Source organism: Eschrichtius robustus, chromosome 13 (genome assembly GCF_028021215.1).
Source record: "Eschrichtius robustus isolate mEscRob2 chromosome 13, mEscRob2.pri, whole genome shotgun sequence".
NCBI classification, from domain to species: domain Eukaryota; kingdom Metazoa; phylum Chordata; class Mammalia; order Artiodactyla; family Eschrichtiidae; genus Eschrichtius; species Eschrichtius robustus.
Genome location: NC_090836.1, coordinates 86,480,818 through 86,503,081, shown reverse-complemented (window position 1 = coordinate 86,503,081; position 22,264 = coordinate 86,480,818). Strand labels below are relative to the sequence as shown.

At 36.2% G+C, this 22,264-nt stretch overlaps 1 protein-coding gene across 1 annotated transcript in view; it reads right to left on the bottom strand.

The window, feature by feature from the left end:
* MYBPC1 (myosin binding protein C1) overlaps positions 1–22,264 on the bottom strand; it is a 138,137-nt gene that overhangs the window by 37,743 nt on the left and 78,130 nt on the right. Inside the window, exons 9-17 of the mRNA XM_068561972.1 lie at positions 14,795–14,943; positions 14,340–14,457; positions 12,797–12,848; positions 10,698–10,754; positions 5,272–5,438; positions 4,183–4,315; positions 2,530–2,654; positions 1,449–1,554; positions 1–167 (exon numbers count right to left, since the gene is read on the bottom strand). Coding sequence (XP_068418073.1) covers positions 1–167; positions 1,449–1,554; positions 2,530–2,654; positions 4,183–4,315; positions 5,272–5,438; positions 10,698–10,754; positions 12,797–12,848; positions 14,340–14,457; positions 14,795–14,943 — 1,074 coding nt within the window. The remainder of the gene's footprint in view (positions 168–1,448; positions 1,555–2,529; positions 2,655–4,182; positions 4,316–5,271; positions 5,439–10,697; positions 10,755–12,796; positions 12,849–14,339; positions 14,458–14,794; positions 14,944–22,264) is intronic.

Here is a 22,264-nt window from a genome sequence, read left to right as displayed (position 1 = left end):
AGTCAATGCTAAGTTTAGCGGATGACTGCCCTCCTGTTGTCATTACAGAATATTCTGCAGTATCAGCCTTTGTTGCTTCTTCTATGACCAAAATGTGTTTTTTGCCATCAACTTTAATGTAGTGTCTTGATCTTGGACCAGGGATGATTTCTTCACCATTCTTAAACCTGAGTCAAAATAGATTATAAAAAAAAAAGTTTTATAAAAGACCCTTCAGGAGACAGGTACCAGACACTCAAGAACTTTTTGTTGAATTAAAGAATGTATGGATCAATGTATCAATAGATTAATATTGTAACAAGTATTGTCTGAAAAATGACATTAAAAACATAAGCTCACTCTTTCCTTTTAAGATCAATCAGATAAAGGTGCTAACAGCGGATATTACCTATGTTTGGGCTCTTGATGCACACTAGTAAGAATATCATTTTAATACACTTTAAAGACAATTGTGATTCTAGATTAGAATGAACAATCTATTCGTACCAATTACTAGAGATTCCTGCTGCATAATTTACTCTGTTTCTCAATTAAGATTTTAAGATTCCGAATCGTCTAGTCTTTAATTTTGAGGTTACTCACAGAGAACTTGAGAAAACACCTCCCATCTGACCCCAAAACTACACTTTTTATTTTTAAGAAATGTTAAAGTAATTGGTAATTCTCAGTCTAAAGTATTTTTCTGAGATACTGTAGCAATAAAGTTACTAGGAATAACATGAAAAAAGTATATTTTCTTTTTCTTTTTTTTTGAAGAAAAGTATATTTTCCACGTAACTTGCCAGTATGGCATAGTGAGAGTAAGCATGGTATAGAGCACCCATGGGCTTTGGAGTCAAATAGACCTGGAGAACCTTGAGCCATCCATTTATTAGTAAGTGCCTATTTCCCTATATCCTTACCAATATAGATTTCTGGATCTTTTTTCAGTTTTCTGTTTCACAGGCGAAAAAACCCCCCAGTATCTTAGTATAGTTTTAGTTAAAACTTCTTCTAACACGAATGAGGTTGAAATCCTTTTCATATCTGTAAATGCAATTTCCTGTTCTCCAAACTATGAAGGTACTTTTTTTGTCTATTAAAAATGGACAGGGACTTCCCTGGTGGCGCAGTGGTTAAGAATCTGCCTGCCATTGCAGGGGACATGGGTCCGAGCCCTGGTCCAGGAAGATCCCACATGCCGCGGAGCAACTAAGCCCGTGCGCCACAACTATTGAGCCTGCGCTCTAGAGGCTGCGAGCCACAACTACTGAGCCTGCAAGCCACAACTACTGAAGTCTGCGCGCCTAGAGCCCGTGCTCCTCAGCAAGAGAAGCCACCGCCATGAGAAGCCCGCACACCGCAATGAAGAGTAGTCCCTGCTCGCCGCAACTAGAGAAAGCCTGCGTGCAGCAACAAAGACCCAACACAGCCAAAAAAAAAGGACAGACCTCAGGAAAGCTATTTACCATTTTACATGGGCATCATCTTCAGACACCTCACATTCTAATTCCACTCTGTCCCCACAGTACGCTCTTGTATCTTCCAGCTGTTTGGTCACTAAAACTGGAGGCTCTAGTGTGAAAAAAAGGAAAATCAGAATCATTAAATGTCCAAAAACCTGCCTTGTGACCCTGGGTTTGTTCACAGATGAAAAACCAACAATAAGAAAGTATCATCCATCATAGAGCCATGGTTAGATGGTGGTAGGTAGTAGGTAGGTTTTTTATGATTTTTTCATGGCAAAATAAATAGCTGGCAACCCTGGGTAAGTTTTTCCAATTTTCTAAGAACTCTTCAAATCAAATAAATTATTGTTTTAGAGAGCACACTGTATCAGATATCCTTCTTTTGGCAAATAAGATACCAGATGGTAGGCGTTTCTGGGGAAGGAGAACCTATAACACTAAAACTCTCTACTTCTGGTTCTAGACGGATGATAGAGATTGCAGAATTGTCTTTTTACAAAATTTTTTAATTGAAGTATAGTTGATGTTCAAGATTACAGAGCTGCCTTAATCATAGGTCCTCATAAAGAAAATAAGTGATTCATGGCTTCATTGACACCCTCCAGCTCTTTCACAATGTCTTAGTAAATGATGGTCTTCAGTGATCTCAGTGCCAACGATTGATGCCCTTTACTAATGAAGCTGTTTCAAGGGAAATCTATTTGTGATCAGCTGAGTGTGTTAAATGGTTATCCAGTAGACTTTATTGGGTTTCAGAAGTTATCACGAGAACAATTATATGGCAAAATACTGCTTGCTTGAGCCAAAACTATAAGGCACTTTTACTCAGCAGTTTTTTTCTCCCCATGGCTTTTCTAGTCTTCAACAAACCTGAAGATTAATTAGGATACACAATAACTGCCAGTACAGAGAGGCTTTAATCCAGAGCCAGTCTAACACCCAAGATAAACCATCTCTAGAGGTACTACCGTCTCTGCTCTGGAGCTCAAAAGCTCACTTCATCATTTCCATTTTGATTATTACCCCTGAGAGAAGGAGAGCTGTTGGCTCTTGCTGGCTACAGTAAGGAATTTCACTTTACCTCTCACAAAGAGCTCAGTGGAGCATTTGTCTTCACCAGCTGTCACATAATACTCTGAATCATCTGTTAGCACACAGTTATTGATAAACATGATTCTTTCACATCCTTTATGTTCAAAGATGTATCTGTTTTAAACAGAAGGAAGATAAACAGAGTCCGTGAACTTGATTTTTTCTTTTCTTTATTGCCAGCATATTTGGCTTATAATTCGGTAATATTTGAAAGTCAGAAATAGTAATTTTGATCTGCAATTTATGTAGCCATGTCTTACATAGTTTAATAAACATCAAACATGAAACCAATTTCTATCTTTATAACATGTAATGTAACACATATGCATATTTACACATAATATTTGTCATTTTCTTTTATGTATGTTTTTCATTTCAAATATAAATCAGTACTCACATATTTGCCAATGAACCTATTGTTGGAAAATAGGGTTGGCTAAGATTTTTAACCCTGTACATTTTAAAAAATGAGCAATTCATCTACTTTATAGAGGGACAGAGACGATCTTTTTCATTGATTCATTGATTTCACTCCTTGCTAGCCCAGTGAGACAGATTTTATTGGGTGAATAAATGATTATACAATTTAAGCAATAATATGAACTTAACCATTAACATAGATGGTGAATTCTATAGAATGTGATATTCTCTTAAATGAGCTTAAGAACTAGTGTTATCATATCACAGTTACCATCTACTAAGAAAGAAGTTGAGTGTTTGGAAACAAAAACCTGAAATCTAAGAAGATGGCAAAATTTGATTATCTGTGACCTAGATTATGGATGGGTATATTAGGGCATCATAATGGACTAAAGAAAAAGTTCTCATTTGGGAAATTCTCAACTTGAAGACTTCAAGAACAAAACACTAAGCAACAATTTTCTAGATAAAGATAACCAAGTAAAGTTATGTTTTTGGTAAATTCAGGCTGCCTTCAAGAGATTTTTACCAGATATAAACATTATTATCACAAAGTCACTCTGAGAGCATGACCACATTAAGAAAGTGGAATCCACCTAATTGTACCACAGAAGTGACAGATATTCAGGATTAAAGTCTTTTATAAATATGCAAGTGGCTCCTGTTAAGTTACAAAATATATATTGGAGTTGAAAATCTCTCAGACTGAGAAGGATCTCTGTAAAGTAGTTTCATAATAGACTAGCGATACCATCAGATATCAGGGATTAGTCTGTTTCCTTCATTTGGGAAAGGCCCAAAAAACAATAAAACACAGGCTTTAGATGCTACTCTGGAAAAACAAAAGTTATCTAATTATAAGGTGTGATTCCCAGCTGGTATATCAAATATAGATTTCAATTTTTTTCAAAATTTGATTTTAAAAATACTGGGAGAAGTTTGGCAATGCTCTGAAGTAACCACATATAACCTACAGTGACACAAATCCATAGTTAGGAATCACTTGAAATAGTTTGTATAGGATTAAAACATAAAACAGGGTTTAATTTATATAGTACTATAATTTTGATGGTTCCAAAATACATGAAAAGTTTTTGCTGTCCCTCTATATGATTTTGTATCATACAGGCATAACTAAAAAGTGCTTTTAGGCATAGAAAATTAAGTCAAATTACTCTTTGATTTGTATAGTTACCACTGATAATTCGCAAATTCCACTTACTTTGTACTGGGTCGAATTTCTTGACCATTTTTATACCATTTCACCTCCAACTTTGGATCCGCCAGTTCCACAGCAAATCTTACCCTGCCTCCTTTATCAACCTGATATGCAGGATCGAGAATTTTTGCAAAAGCTGGAAAAGAGAAGAAGCAAAACTATGTTCACATGCATATACTATAAATTTAAATAGTCAATATATGTATGAGAACCTAAAGCTAAATAAAAAATTGAGACTGAAGAAGAAAGAATTAGGAACCTTCCAAATTATCCCTTATATTTTAGGAGTCTGCATCGATTTATAAACAATAAGATGGTTTAAAAATGTAAAGAGAATCCACATGCTTTTGGAAGAAACATAAGAAAAGAATTATTGAAGAGGCTTCAAAAATGATTACCTTCATTCTTCAGGGAATGTATGATATAAAGTATCCAAATGAAATTTGGACTTGAAGAACATGCTCATTCTCCTAATACGATTATTATCAGGATCATTGGCATTATCTGTGTACATCTATGTCACAGTTTTTTATCATATAATTTATGAGATACTTTCGATGACTCGTGAGCTTAAATGGAATGCCTTTGACTGACTGAAATAGTAGGCTTATCAAAGTTTTTGTACTGTGGAAACTTGCCCAAATATTGGCATGTTTAAACACTTGCGTAACCATATCGGGTGTGAGAAGTGAATTCCCCATGCCTCATCAAATGGGTGGAAGAATATAACAGTAAAACAAAGAAACAGAGAATCTACTCTGCCTAAATAAGAATCAGGAATTTGAGAGTAAGGGAGAGATGCAGAGGCTGGAGAAAGGGGCCGCTGAGAAATTCCCAGTAACAGCGGGAATGTTTAATATTCCATTATATAATACATCGTATGTGTCACCGTAATGCACCTTCTGTTACCTTAAACCTTCAGCAGCTGTCTGCTACCCGCTTAGCCTGTGCGATGTGCGGGGCAGTAAACTACTTCACCTGAAGTCAAGTTAACGAAGAGAAGAGTAACCCCTGCAGATTCCACCCCAACTAGTCCGTCCCCAAACCCAGTAGGAAATAGCAAGGATTAAGATCTCCCCCAGGGGTGCTCACCTGCGCTCTTCTTCTCCACTCTGCGCATGCGCTTGAGCCGCTTGAGCATCCCGCGCAGGTCGGTGATGCCATATTGGAAGGCGATCTTCTCGTACTCGCTGGGTTTCGCATTCTTCAGCAGCTCCCACACGTCCACCTCAGGTACTTCCTCCTGCTGCTTCACCTCCCTAACCGGGGAGAACCATTGCCTAGTTTAATAGCTGCCCACTGGCCCTTAAAGACAAGGAAGGTCGGAGTATGGCACCGATTTTTCGGGTCAGTGCTACAAGCTCTGTTTAAAGCCTGAGTCCTTAAAGCCGAGGGGAAAGTGTACTTTGCCTGAAGTCTCAGGGAAACTTCCAGATAGTCAAAGATCAGATACGTGCACTTATATTAACGCTCTCGTTTATCCTAGTTAAAAACACAATATTAGGGGGAGAGGAGGATACCAGGAAATATCCTTAAGATATTTTTACTTATTTTCAACTTGCAAGTCTAAATAGGAGGTGAGATTTTAAGGAACTTAAATGTTTTCATCTAGGATATCGGTATTGAAATAAGGATTAAGAACTAGAAGATTTTAGGTGTTGGTCTGTGAAAGAACAATGCTCTCTTTCTACCTTCATTGGCGTGCATACCCTAGCTCTATATGGAGATGGCACAAATACAGTATTTCAAATCTTCGGATTTTGCAAATAGCATTTTTCCTACCATGTTAGTAAATGTGTACATTAACCATTTTTGCTGTTTGTTAATACAAAAAACATTTGAAACTGTGACTAAGCGTTTGTTTTTTGTTTTGGTTTTGGTTTGGTTGTTTTTCATATGATTTTTGTGTATACATAATTCTTTTTAAGAGAAAACTATTTTTTTCTAAATTGTCAGAGTAAAAAAAGAGAATGAGATCCAGAAATCTCTCGTATTTCATCTTAAAGTATTGTCTTGAACTTTTTTGGAAGCAGGTTGGGTATGAATCATGAAAATATAAATGTGAAACTGTAAAGCAAGTCATTAAGCGTTCCACGAACAAGGCAAAAGTAATTTCTTAGCGTAATTATCAAAATTATGACTCTAAATTTTGATCACTGGCAAAAGAACATATAAAGAACATATATAACTAATATATATACACACATATATATGATTTAAAGTACATACACTTGTCTGTATTTTAAAACCAAAAAATGAAACAAAACTCAGGAATAAACACTTTTAGGGAAAGAGACAGTATAAATGCAAAATATAATTCAAATTGATTTCCTTCACTAGCTAAGTAGTCCTAATTTTGTTTAAGCTTAGTTGACTCTTTTTATCAACTAAGGTTAATTTGGAAATGTTATAGTGACTGCTTACTGTGAATAATGCTGGTTTGGATATGATTTTTCCAGGAAAACTGGTCAACACATCTTAAACATCAGTGTGAAAACAGATTCATGCTATCATGTTAGCAAATAATGAGTTGCATATGTTTGCATTGTCCAATTAATTACACCTGCTTCAGAATTTCTTGAGGAAAGACTGGGTTGTAATCATAGGGAAGGGGAGGAGAATATAAATATGAACATAGAGTTTAGGGTGGCATTAGGCAAGGATGACTTCTGCATATCTAATTTCCATTGCTGTGTAAGTCTTTTGCCCAGTAGAGGATGCTGAGGCAAATCTGGGAAATGGAAGGAAGTGAGAGGTCATTGGTCCATCAGTAACCTCTGTGGGAAGGAATAGCAACACCATTAGGAAAATGTGCCTCTTCAAGACTCAAGACACAACTAGTATCTTCATTTCACTGAAATGGTAATTACACCCTCTATTAACATGGGGAAATTGAAAAGCTTAAGAAAATTGTCCTGAAGTTGAAATATTGGTAATAATTTGCCTGATCTACTATATCTACTGCCTGAAAGCAGTCTAAATTTCAAATATAACATTTAAATATTTTGTAGGAAGTCTTGGAGAATTGCAATTAAAATGTGTATGTGTGTATATATGTATATATTCTCTGTGGGTCTTTCCTCAATCCACTTTATTATTGCTCTATTTTTGTCACATCAGCCTGAGTCCCCACATTGTAAAATTATGCCATACTACATTATGTTCAATTTGTATCTCAACCAAGAAGAATTACATACACATTTCAAGTGTCCTCCTGACATTGATGAAAAGATTTAAAGATATCAAGCTAGATTAAAATAGATAACAAGAGGCACAAATCAAACACTGAGATATACCTAGATGAATGAGGTGAATGTTTATATGAGGAAGCCAGTAATAAAGATCATCACTTTCAGTGTGTTTCTTGAGTCACTTTTGTTGGTAGATTCATAAAACCAATCATCCTCACCATTTTTTTCTCATTAAAACACCAAAATACACCCCACTCTACTACGACCTTAATCCTAATACAAACACCAATGACCTCTTGCCTCTTCCTTCTTCCTTTCCTCTCCATCACTTCACTGAATCCCAAATTGCAAGGAGATGGATTCATTATTTTGTACTGGAACGTGAGGTCAAGGCTGCCATCTGTAGAATCTCCTTTACTCATTCAGAATGCATCTATACTTACTGTGGTAGCTGCACATGACCCTATCTGCATGGCTACATTAAGCTTCAGTAGGGAGAAAAAGCCAAATTTCTATAGGCACTACTGATTCCTTTCCAAGCATGGGGATAGACCTATATAACAGTTACAGTACTTCCATCTACATCGAAATTTCTATAACTTGACACTCCTAGTGAAATATAAAGCAGTTATAGAAATTTTATGTAGAATAAACTTTTAAGTATTTATATAGGTCAAGTCCCATAACAAGATACTGCCCAAAAGATTGTCTGTGATTTATCTAATGTCTATTTGAAATAGGCTGGCTTTGTTCAGGGCAGGGAGATCTTTCGTTGTATAAAGATGTTGGTTGTAATGATATTTATACTCCTAGGGATTTTGCCACAGACTCTTGGAGGAGTAGAAATGGTAACCACATGTCATTACCACAATGAAAACACATGCAATTCACAAATTAGTAGGAAAACACAATGATTTCTAAAGTTATACTGGTGGACTAGTATATAGTATATTAAATGAATATAGTCTTATGATAACAACAATCTAATTATGAGTCAAAATAATAATTAGGGGATGTAAAGAAAATGAGAACTGGAGACATGTTGACTGCCCATTTTTTTCTAGTAATTTTTTTTTCTTTAGTCATTTTGACCATTAATTAGATTTCTTTTGCTCTGCAAACTACTGGCAGAACTAGTCTGTTCTTTTTTCTTTCTTTTTCCTTTTAATCAGACTTGGCACCTAATAATCTACTGTATTACATTTTTATTGATTGTGTGTGTGTGTGTATGTGTATGTGTATTTTGTCACTTTACTAATATAAATTCTTCAAGGGAAAATGTCACGTTTTGGGGGGAAGTGGATATTTATTTGACACCTGTACGAGCCAGGCCTTTTACATTTAACTTAATTCTCACAATAATTCTCTTAAGTAGTTTTATTCTCCACATTTACAGATGTGGAAAACAAGTCTCAGGGAGGACATATAATTTGACCAAAGTCATGCACAGTAATTAGTAAATGGGAGAGTTGAGACTCAAATCCATGTTTTAACCACTACCTTTTCCTTTCCACAAATATGTATCTATCTCTTTCTACGTGCCAAGTGCTGGAAGGCACTGGATTTCTTTTCCTCACATCACCTACTATTATATTCTACACAAAGAGAGCATTTAGTATTTTCCTGGTTGAGTAGATGCAGGAAAAAAACCCCAAAAAAACAAAAAACCTCTCTTGTCTTCCTAAAGTTTCAATTTGCGCTATAAATGTCCGAGGCGCCAACTTCTGAGGCAGATTCAGAGTGGCGTTTCTTATGTGGAGTCACAGGAAATGTGCTGACTCAGAAAAGGGAAATTTGGACTTAGGTCCCTGCCCTTCCTCTAACTAGCTGTGTGACTTGGGGTAAGTCACTCAACATCTCTGGTCTTTGGTTTCTCACCTGTAGAACAGGAAGAGTGAGGCTCACTTAAGGTCACTTCATATACTATTGCTTTAAATACATCTGGGGAATTAATAAATATTATTGAGACTAATGATTATTTGAAGTATCCAGAGAAGGAAAAATGTTTTTGATTCTGCCAAAGTCTATTGATTGGCTAATATCCATTTGATTATTAATAAATGGCACCTGTTAATATTTCTGTTCTCAACCTAAATGTTTAGAGCTGGGGGTGAATTTTTCATTCACAGGGACTTGAATAAAGCCATCCAACTAAACTGAGAATGAACACAAGCCCATTTATTACTATTTGTAATTTGTTTTGAAGCATTTCTATCTATACTTACGATTTTTTAGTAACCATAGAAAGCAGTAAAAATAATAAAAAGTGAATCTAAAATGCTAAATAAAAACATATCAATATTATATATCATTCATTTAGAATTATAGTTTTACTGTTTATTCACAAGTTTGGTAGATAAACACAATCCCAGCAAAAGTCATTTTCTTTTTGTTGCTTCTGTGCTATAGTAAATATCTAGATATGTATATCTTTATATATAACACATATATAATATAGTATATTTATGATTATGTATATGCATATTTATGGGCAGAAATTCTATAAAATGGTTGTATACTAAATATCTATAATGAAAATCTATAAATTTTATTGCCGGAGAGTACAAAGTTAAGGGAGTGTGAGTGATAATACTAAAAACATCTCCGTTTTACTACTATATTTTATCTCGTCTAAAAATGCACATTTTTGGACATTTTAAACATCTCTGAAATAAGGATGTACCTTATAGTCAATAGTATGTCATAATAAACAATTTGGAGCAATTTTTTTCATTGCTTACTGATTTATAAAATACAGGTATATATTAACATGAATGGTGTCTTAGATTTGATGAAATATAGTAAATCACCAATACTATGTTAAAGTATATATATATATATATATAATATATATATATATATATATATACACTTGCTGAGACTTCTACCAAAAGACTTCTACCAAAATTTTGAAATTGATTTTTCAGTCAAATATCAAAAGCAGAAGAATGGAGGCTTTATTTATTCAATCATGACAAGGAATCATGATTGAAATAATAGAAATCATGAGAGAAATAAAAAGTATTCAGGTATTTAAGTCTCTGTCTCAGTTTTCAGATTTCCTCATCCCCTTCTAAGAAAGTATGTGAAGACTCATGAAACATTTAAAAAGAAAGTAAAAGCATCAGCTAAAATCTTTAACAGATTAGTATGCAGTTGTTTCTCTGTCTCTTTCTTAGTCAACGCTGTTATAGTATTCCATAAGCAAAACGCATTTTAAGAAATGAGAAATTCTTTGAAAAACATCTACTTTAAACTTGACTCCTCTGAGTGGGTATCTAAAAGATTTCCAGGCCAAAGCGCCTCACTCCATCACTGGATTCTCACCTACGTTTCAGGAGACCACTAAAGTCAAGTTCCCCTGCATCCTCTTGACCTTCTCCACTGTCATTAACAAAAGAAAAGCAAATCCGGGTTTAATGCTGAGACACGTACACAACAGTTTCCCCCAAACACTCTACATATAACGTATATGCAATTTTGTACTAGCACACAAGTCACAGGACTAAACCAACACAAACACTTTCTTTTCACACAAGTGACATTTTAAGTTTTGGAGAATGTACTTGTGGAAAAGTAAACATGAGGAGCTTGTGTTACTCTACGATTTCAGAAGGCACATTTTTGTAGATTGCATATATAGAACTGCTTGGATTTGTGTTCAAACAGAGGAACACAAATGCACTTAAGCCAAGCAACACAAAGTACTTTGTTTTTGCAAGTTGGGGGCGCTGGAAACATACCTGTGTAAAAAGCAAAGGACTTTTGCTGATCTCTGTTATTCATGTCAGACAGAGATTGGCTTGGAGGACGAAGTGTACCAGTGTCAAATATATAAGTACCAAACTTATATTTAAAGGTAACCTCTTTGTGTCCATCAATAGATTAATCAGATAATGTGATACCAACATAACAAAAATGGAGCTAGTGCAGAGCTTTTTAAAAGATGCATTCCTTTCTCTTTTAAAGAGAAAGGATTATAAGCTTTTCATTTTCTTATTAATATTTATACCTTTTAAAATGTATTTTCCAAAAATTTGTCTTGGAATTGTTGAGCCCTTTACTAGGAGTTTTTAAAAGTGCTTTCCTATAGAGAAATGCATCTTAATTTAGGCATGCAGCCACCTTCATGATTTCATATAAACTCTAAATATAATAGAAGCTATGGAACTGACATTTAAATGGCACTACATATTTACTTACGTGTTTAATGTTTTAATGAAGGTTTTGTTTCCTGCTCTTTTACAAATGTTAGTTATGGTTTCTAAGAAAAGAGTCTGTGGGTTTAAAAGCAGCGTGTATAACACGTAAGTTATAAGAATTGAGCTCAAATCGTGTGTTTTCAAAATTTCTCTAATAGCACATATTTGGAGAAGACCTTTTGACATAAACACATTTCTATTCTCTTAAAGCCCAAAACTTAGCAGATTACGTCTTCCTCTCTTAAAATAGGCTTACACATAAGATGAATGTAGTTTTAGATCTATGCATTTGCTGAACGTGGGGTGAAGGGAAGGTAAGAGATTTTGAAAGTTATGACTTAAAAAAATACAATTGACTGATCAGGAAGTATTAAATATCTTTTAAAAGTAATTACAATTTTCATTTGTTCATAATTTAGGAGGGAACTATGACTTTTATTAACAGACTAAATCGTTGTTTTATGCTAGTTTCAGATGACTTTCCTTATTCAACAACACTGTTATGTGGATTCTGTCTTAAGAAGAACAAAACATTTGCTCTCATGAATGAATTTGTATTTTGGAAGAATTAAGTACAGAGCATAAAATAATGTCAGGAAAAGGCTAGTCACATTTCTCATAGGCTAGAAAATTCTTTTCATTTTTCTTCTTTGACCCCCTGATATTTCAGCCTTGGCAGTTGCAAAATAAATCAATTAAGTATCTATATTTTGCCTTTCTACAATGTTCTTTATTCCAGCAGACTCAGTGGTCTTTCATTTAGGATAATTCCACATTTAAATAGTGCTAACTTCAGTAAGTAGCTACTTAATTGCAGTTTCCTGGGCACATGGTTTAATTGCTCCATACGTGATTTCTAGATAAAAGGCAATATAAGTTTTCTGATATCACTTAACTGATGCTGTATGAGATGTGTATTGTTATAATCTTTGTGGGCCATTTGGTAGAAAATAATGCAATTAAGGAAGAAGCCTCATAGACCCGTAAAATGGGAGCTTCCTATAACAAGAATAGTCTAAAAAATGATCAGCATATACACGAGTTGGCATATTAAACCCACAGCTTCTCTTGAACACTAACTTTTGAATATTTAGCATGTTTGACTTCAGTGAAAAGAGTTGATCTCGTTTGGAATATAGAGTGTGGGGGAAGGGAAAGTGCATTTTGAAAATCTTCCACTTTCATGTGATACAAAAGCTACCTAGATTCCCCTTTTGAAGTTACCTTCTCTTGAAAGCAGATCTGATGTCAATGCTTGGGGTAGTCCCAGTAGATTCTTTGAAAGGAAAGAAAACAGTAAAATAAATACCCATTAAGAAGGCAGTTTTGTGTTCAGTTCCTTTCCCCGCTGTGGGGATTCTTCAGATGGAAGGGATGCCAGGTGAAGGGGGGGATGGCTCTCCTCCCAGCGGGTGAGCTGCGGAGGTATCACACCTCACCCCCCCTCGCACGGAAGCAATGAAGGGACTTGAGGAGTTACCGTATCCAGTTGTCATTCCACCTGTCTGCCCATTAGAGTCACCTAAGGAGCTTAAGAAATGTCAGCTTCTTGATCTCCCTGCTGGAGATTTTGATTCACCAGATCAGGGATGGGCTCCCGGAAATCAATATTCTGAAAACGCCCCTCAGGTGATTCTCAGAGATGCCTGGCCAGGTCGAAGAAGCAGCGCTCAGGACCAAATTCCCACTTAATACAGAAATCTCGACAGCACCACCACCCATGGTCACCCAGCCTCTGCTTGACAACTCTCGGACTGGGACCCTCACAACCTTCTGTTGTGTCTCTGTATAGCTTTAAGGAAAGAGCTTGTGCTAATGTGAAGACAAAATTCACCTTCTCTTAATTTCCACCTTTTGATTCTAATCTGCCTAAACACTTCTTGAGGACATGGATAATGGCCTTTTCCTTCCGTGTGACAGCCCTTCCCCTATTTACAGTGAGTCATAAATGCCTGGCCTCCTTGACCTACATATTCAAGCTGAATGGGGCATAGTTCCTGGATTCTTCATCTTCCCAGCTACCCTACTCCAGGAGGGATCCCAGTGGAGGTATGGTACCCATGGCCAAAGGCATTACTTCAAATGTGGAACAAGTAGCATGTTACAGAGAGTGGTATCACTTCCTAAACCTAGATCCTATAACACTTGTAATGCTCTGGTTTTAAATTACCTCAGCTTTGTCTTTTGTAGCTACATCACACTTCGGATTCATTTTAAGTTTATGATGTTTGCTGCCAAGTCAACTTTCCCTTTGTATACTTATCAAAGTATTGTCTTTTCCCCTATGTACATACATACCTTTAATTTATTCCTACTAAATTCACTCTTGGCAGTACACAGAACATATAGATGAAGAACTTCCATATCTGACATCAGTCCTTATAAGAGAAATCCTCCCTTCTACCTGGGTATCCTGACATCTTCATCCCATATTAACTTATCCCCAAACCTGAGTGGGAATAAGAGGACCAAACGAAAACAGGTACATTCAGTAGCAGCAAAAAAAGTCATCGGCCCTTATCTGAGAGATTGAATAGCATGGATAAGAGATATTTACAATAAATTCCTCCCAATTCTGTTTTTAAATTGTCTCATAACAATTTAATTCAGCAAGCTTGCTGAGACTACCACAATCAGAAACACACAGTTTTAAAGGAAACTTTATTTCCAAAATCTCATACTAATAAATGGCCTTATTCTCCTCTATCGTCTCATACCTCATAAACAAAAAACAATTAAACTTATCCAGACTAGAAGTCTCTCTTACCATGTACTTCAAGATCGAAGGAACAGCTGTCAAACTTATCCTTATAGGTGACCTCGCATCTGTAGTTTCCTGCATAGTTCTCTTTGGCCTGGATGATCTGCATCTCAAATGTGTACACCTGCAATGAAATGTATCCGGACATATTTCAGCCCTACCTTGCCGACAGAAAGAGGCCATCACATTGCAGTTATTTCCCCAGTTCCTCAGCATTGGCTTAAAGACGTGTCTGTATCTGGGGATTCCGGTACAATGTTCTCAGTATGGGAGGGGTCAATGCAATGCTCTGAAGCCCCTGGAGACAGCAGGGCAACCACACTGGAGTGTAAACACTAGAAATGGGAACTCCAGCAGATGTTCTGGGACTGAAGTCTGTCAAAGATGAACCGAAAATGACCTTTTACGCACACAGAGGAATGAGCTGGCTGAGCCCCTGCGGCAGGAGGTCAGGGTCATACCCGACTGTGCCTTTCGAAGGTTTCCTTCAGCTGGAGGTGCTTCCCAGCTTTGCTGGCCAGGTCCATCCATTTCCCTTTGAACCATTTGATAGTGGGCTTTCTAAGAAGATCTTCGGCCTTGACTTTGGCTATAAAGGTGATATTTTCACCTAGGAAAAAAGCACAAGTAATTCAGACTGTGGTTTTAAAATTGCCATTTGTTTTGCTCTTGGATGGAAGGAGTTAGACAGGAATACACGGCATAGCCTATGATGTGACTGGCACTGCTGGAATTGAACAGTGAAAGGGCCCTGATTTTTTTTTTTGAGTACCCTAGTTCTTAGGATACTCTAACTGCTTCTGCTTTTGAGGTTTATGGAGCAGAAAAAGAGCAATGGGGAAATCAGTGGAAATAATTTTTGTTTGGAATTCAAGCAAAAGTAATATGTATAAAATAACATATACAGGCATACCTCATTTTATTGCACTTTGCTTTATTGCACTTTGAAGATAGTGAGTTTTCTTTTTTTTTTAATTTCTGAATTTTATTTTATTTATTTTTTATACAGCAGATTCTTATTAGTTATCTATTTTATACATATTAATGTATATATGTCAATCCCCATCTCCCAAATTCATCTCACCACCACCCCTCCACTTTCCCCCCTTGGTGTCCATATGTTTGTTCTCTACATCTGTGTCTCTATTTCTGCCTTGCGAACCAGTTCATCTGTACCATTTTTCTAGATTCCACATATATGCATTAATATACGATATTTGTTTTTCTCTTTCTGATTTACTTCACTCTGTATGAGTCTCTATGCCCATCCACGTACCTACAAATAACCCAATTTCATTCCTTTTTATGGCTGAGTTACATTCCATTGTATATATGTACCACCTCTTCTTTATCCATTCGTCTGTCGATGGGCATTTAGGTTGCTTCCATGACCTGGCTATTGTAAATAGTGCTACAATGAACATTGGGGTGCATGTGTCTTTTTGAATTATGGTTTTCTCTGGGTATATGCCCAGTAGTGGGATTGCTGGGTCATATGCTAATTCTATTTTTAGTTTTCTAAGGAACCTCCATACTGTTCTCCATAGTGGCTGTATCAATTTACATTCCCACCAACAGTGCAAGAGGGTTCCCTTTTCTCCACACCCTCTCCAGCATTTGTTGTTTGTAGATTTTCTGATGATGCCCATTCTAACCGGTGTGAGGTGATGTTGAGCAGCTTTTCATGTGTCTCTTGGCCATCTGTATGTCTTCTTTGGAGAGATGTCTATTTTTGATTGGGTTGTTTGTTTTTTTAATCTTGAGCTGCATGAGCTGTTTATATATTTTGGAGATTAATCCCTTGTCGGTCACTTCATTTGCTTATAAATTGAAGGTTTGTGGCAACCCTGCATCAGGCAAGTCTACTGGTGTCATTTTTTCCAACAGTATTTGCTCACTTCATGTTTCTGTGTCACATTTTGGTGATTATTGCAATATTTCAAACTTTTTCATTATTATTGTATTTGTTATGGTGGTCTGTGATCAGTGATCTTTGATGTTACTATTACAAAAAGATTACAACTCACTGAAGGCCTCAGATAACGGTTAGAATTTTTTAGCAATGAAGTATCTTTAATTAAGGTATGTACATTATTTTTTAGACACAACACTATTGCATACTTAATAGACTATAGTATAATGTAAGCATAACTTTTGTATGCACTAGGAGACCAGAAAATTCTTGGGACTCGTTTTAGTATGATATTTGCTTTATTGTGGTGGTCTGGAACCAAATCCACAGTATCTTCAAGGTATGCACAAATATGAAAAAAATGAAATAAAAAAATTGGAAAACACACACAATATACATATATATGTATACATATATATGTATGTATATATATTATATATATAATATATATATACACACATAGATTTTTTCCATCCTTATTAGGCAAGATAATGACAAGTCTGGAATCATAAGAATATGACTAAATGAAACTGATCTTTTTGACGTAAACACTCCTTTTTTTTTTTTAGTTATTTCTGAGATATACATTTTAAAGTAATAACTAGAATTATGACTTATAACATTATACCAGAATATATAAGATTTTTGGAATTTTCATGTAATGTCTGAAACATTTATATTAACATATTTCCATACAAATAACCCAAAGAAAGTTTAGTATTAGTTGTTTTTTTTGTTTGTTTGTTTTTATAGTGCAGGTTCTAATTAGTCATCAATTTTATACACATCAGTGTAGACATGTCAATCCCAATCGCCCAATTCAGTACACCACCATCCCCACCCCACAGCGGTTTTCCCCGCTTGGTGTCCATACGTTTGTTCTCTACATCTGTGTCTCAACTTCTGCCCTGCAAACCAGTTCATCTGTACCACTTTTCTAGGTTCCACATACATGCGTTAATATACAATATTTGTTTTTCTCTTTCTGACTTACTTCACTCTGTATGACAGTCTCTAGATCCATCCACGTCTCAACAAATGACTCAATTTCGTTCCTTTTTATGGCTGAGTAATATTCCATTGTATATATGTACCACCTCTTCTTTATCCATTCGTCTGTCGATGGGCATTTAGGTTGCTTCCATGACCTGGCTATTGTAAATAGTGCTACAATGAACATTGGGGTGCATGTGTCTTTTTGAATTATGGTTTTCTCCGGGTATATGCCCAGGAGTGGGACTGCTGGATCATATGGTAATTCTATTTGTAGTTTTTTAAGGAACATCCATACTGTTCTCCATAGTGGCTGTATCAATTTACATTCCCACCAACAGTGCAAGAGGGTTCCCTTTTCTCCACACCCTCTCCAGCATTTGTTGTTTGTAGATTTTCTGATGATGCCCATTCTAACTGGTGTGAGGTGATACCTCATTGTAGTTTTGATTTGCATTTCTCTAATAATTAGTGATGTTGAGCAGCTTTTCATGTGCTTCTTGGCCATCTGTATGTCTTCTTTGGAGAAATGTCTATTTAGGTCTTCTGCCCATTTTTGGATTGGGTTGTTCTTTTCTTTAATATTGAGCTGCATGAGCTGTTTATATATTTTGGAGATTAATCCTTTGTCTGTTGATTCCTTTGCGAATGTTTTCTCCCATTCTGAGGGTTGTCTTTACGTCTTCTTAATGGTTTCCTTTGCTGTGCAAAAGCTTTGAAGTTTCATTAGGTCCCATTTGTTTATTTTTGTTTTTATTTCCATTACCCTAGGAGGTGGATCAAAAAAGATATTGCTGTGATTTATGTCAAAGAGTGTTCTTCCTATGTTTTCCTCTAAGAGTTTTATAGTGTCCGGTCTTACATTTAGGTCGTGAATCCATTTTGAATTTATTTTTGTGTATGGTGTTAGGGAGTGTTCTAATTTCATACTTTTACATGTAGCTGTCCAGTTTTCCCAGCACCACTTATTGAAGAGGCTCTCTTTTCTCCATTGTATATCTTTGCCTCCTTTGTCATAGATTAGTTGAACATAGGTGCGTGGGTTTATCTCTGGGCTTTCTATCTTGTTCCATTGATCTATGTTTCTGTTTTTGTGCCACTACCATATTGTATTGATTACTGTAGCTTCGTAGTATAGTCTGAAGTCAGGGAGTCTGATTCCTCCAACTCCGTTTTTTTCCCTCAAGACTGCTTTGGGTATTCGGGGTCTTTTGTGTCTCCATACACATTTTGAGATGATTTGTTCTAGTTCCATAAAAAATGTCATTGGTAATTTGATAGGGATTGCATTGAATCTGTAAATTGCTTTGGGTAGTATAGTAATGTTCACAATATTGATTCTTCCAATCCAAGAACATGGTATATCTCTCCATCTGTTGGTATCATCTTTAATTTCTTTCATCAGTGTCTTATAGTTTTCTGCATACAGGTCTTTTGTTTCCCTAGGTAGGTTTATACCTAGGTATTTTATTCTTTTTGTTGCAATGGTAAATGGGAGTGTTTCCAAAATTTCTGTTTCAGATTTTTCATCATTAGTGTATAGGAATGCAAGAGATTTCTGTGCATTAATTTTGTATCCTGCAACTTTACCAAATTCATTGATTAGCTCTAGTACTTTTCTGGTGGCATTTTTAGGATTCTCTATGTATAGTATCATGCCATCTGCAAACAGTGACAGTTTTACTTCTTCTTTTCCAATTTGTATTCCTTTTATTTCTTTTTCTTCTCTGATTGCCATGGCTAGGACTTCCAAAACTATGTTGAATAATAGTGGTGAGAATGGACATCCTTGTCTCGTTCCTGCTCTTAGAGGAAATGCTTTCAGTTTTTCACCATTGAGAATGATGTTTGCTGTGGGTTTGTCATATATGGCCTTTATTATGTTGAGGTAGGTTCCCTCTATGCGCACTTTCTCGAGAGTTTTTATCATAACTCGGTGTTGAATTTTGTCAAAAGCTTTTTCTGCATCTATTGAGATGATCATATGGTTTTTATTCTTCAATTTGTTAATATGGTGCATCACATTGATTGATTTGCGTATATTGAAGAATCCTTGCATCCCTGGGATAAATCCCACTTGATCGTGGTGTATGATCCTTTTAATGTGTTGTTGGATTCTGTTTGCTAGTATTTTGTTGAGGATTTTTGCATCTATATTCATCAGTGATATTGGTCTGTAATTTTCTTTTTTTGTAATATCTTTGTCTGGTTTTGGTATGAGGGTGATGATGGCCTCATAGAATGAGTTTGGGAGTGTTCCTTCCTCTGCAATTTTTTGGAAGAGTTTGAGAAGGATGGGTGTTAGCTCTTCTCTAAATGTTTGATAGAATTCACCTATGAAGCCATCTGGTCCTAGACTTTTGTTTGTTGGAAGATTTTTAATCACTGTCTCAATTTCATTACTTGTGATTCGTCTGTTCATATTTTCTATTTCTTCCTGGTTCAGTCTTGGAAGGTTATACCTTTCTAAGAATTTGTCCATTTGTTCCAGGTTGTCCATTTTATTGGCGTAGAGTTCCTTGTAGTAGTCTCTTAGGATGCTTTGTATTTCTGCAGTGTCTGTTGTAACTTCTCCTTTTACATTTCTAATTATATTGATTTGAATCCTCTCCCTCTTTTTCTTGATGAGTCTGGCTAATGGTTTGTCAATTCTGTTTATCTTCTCAAAGAACCAGCTCTTAGTTTTTTTGATCTTTTATATTGTTTTCTTTGTTTCTATTTCATTTATTTCTGCTCTGATCTTTATGATTTCTTTCCTTCTGCTAACTTTGGGTTTTGTTTGTTCTTCTTTCTCTAGTTCCTTTAGGTGTAAGGTTAGATTGTTTACTTGAGATTTTTCGCGTTTCTTGAGGTAGGCTTGTATAGCTATAAACTTCCCTCGTAGAACTGCTTCTACTGCATCTCACAGGTTTTGGATCATCGTGTTTTCATTGACATTTCTCTCTAGGTATTTTTTGATTTCCTCTTTGATTTCTTCAGTGATCTCTTGGTTATTTAGTAATGTATTGTTTAGCCTCCATATGTTTGTGTTTTTTACATTTTTTCCCTGTAATTCATTTCTAATCTCATAGCATTGTGGTCAGAAAAGATACTTGATATGATTTCAATTTTCTTAAACTTACTGAGGCTTGATGTGTGGCACAAGATGTGATCTATCCTGAAGAATGTCCCATGTGTACTTGAGAAGAAAGTCTAATCTGCTGTTTTTGGATGGAATGTCCTATAAATATCAATTAAATCTATCTGGTCTATTGTGTCATTTAAAGCTTCTGTTTCCTTATTTATTTTCACTTTGGATGATCTGTCCACTGGTGTAAGTGAGGTGTTAAAGTCCCCCACTATTATTGTGTTACTTTCGATTTCCTCTTTTACAGCTGTTAGCAGTTGCCTTATGTATTGAGGTGCTCCTATGTTGGGTGCATATATATTTACAATTGTTATATCTTCTTGGATTGATCCCTTGATCATGATGTAGTGTCCTTCCTTGTCTCTTGTAACATTCTTTATTTTAAAGTCTATTTTATCTGAGTCTTGCTACTCCAGCTTTCTTTTGATTTCCATTTGCCTGGAATATCTTTTTTCCATCCCCTCACTTTCAGTCTGTATGTGTCCCTAGGTCTGAAGTGGGTCTCTTGTAGACAGCATATATATGGGTCTTGTTTTCGTATCCATTCAGCAAGCCTGTGTCTTTTGGTTGGAGCATTTAATCCATTGACGTTTAAGGTAATTATCGATATGTATGTTCCTATGACCATTTTCTTAATTGTTTTGGGTTTGTTTTTGTAGATCCTTTTCTTCTCTTGTGTTTCCCACTTAGAGAAGTTCCTTTAACATTTGTTGTAGAGCTGGTTTGGTGGTGCTGAATTCTCTTAGCCTTTGCTTGTCTGTAAAGTTTTTGATTTCTCCATCGAATCTGAATGAGATGCTTGCCTGGTAGAGTAATCTTGGTTGTAGGTTCTTCCCTTTCATCACTTTAAGTATATCATTCCACTCCCTTCTGGCTTGTAGAGTTTCTGCTGAGAAATCAGCTGTTAACCTTATGGGAGTTCCCGTGTATGTTATTTGTCGTTTTTCCCTCGCTGCTTTCAATAATTTTTCTTTGTCTTTAATTTTTGTCAATTTGATTACTATGTGTCTTGGCGTGTTTCTCCTTGGGTTTATCCTGTATGGGACTCGCTGTGCTTCCTGCACTTGGGTGGCTGTTTCCTTTCCCATGTTAGGGAAGTTTTCGACTATAATCTCTTCAAATATTTTCTCGGGTCCTTTCTCTCTCTCTTCTTCTTCTGGGACCCCTATAATGCAAATGTTGTTGCATTTAATGTTGTCCCAGAGGTCTCTTAGGCTGTCTTCATTCCTTTTCATTCTTTTTTCTTTATTCTGTTCTGCAGCAGTGAATTCCACCATCTGTCTTCCAGGTCAATTATCCGTTCTTCTGCCCCAGTTATTCTGCTATTGATTCCTTGTAGTGCAGTTTTCATTTCAGTTATTGTATTGTTCATCTCTGTTTGTTTGTTCTTTAATTCTTCTAGGTCTTTGTTAAACATTTCTTGCATCTTCTCGATCTTTGCCTCCATTGTTTTTCCGAGGTCCTGGATCATCTTCACTATCGTTATTCTGAATTCTTTTTCTGGAAGATTGCCTATCTCCACTTCATTTAGTTGTTTTTCTGGGGTTTTATCTTGTTCCTTCATCTGGTACATAACCCTCTGAGTTTTCATCTTGTCTGTCTTACTGTGAATGTGGTTTTTGTTCCACAGGCTGCAGGATTATAGTTCTTCTTGCTTCTGCTCTCTGCCCTCTGGTGGATGAGGCTATCAAGAGGCTTGATGGGAGGGACTGGTGGTAGGTAGAGCTGACTGTTGGTCTGGTGGGCAGAGCTCAGTAAAACTTTAATCCACTTGACTGCTGATGGGTGGGGCTGGGTTCCCTCCCTGTTGTTTGTTTGGCCTGAGGCAACCCAACACTGGAGTCTACCTGGGTTCTTTGGTGGGGCTAATGACAGACTCCGGGAGGGCTCACGCCAAGG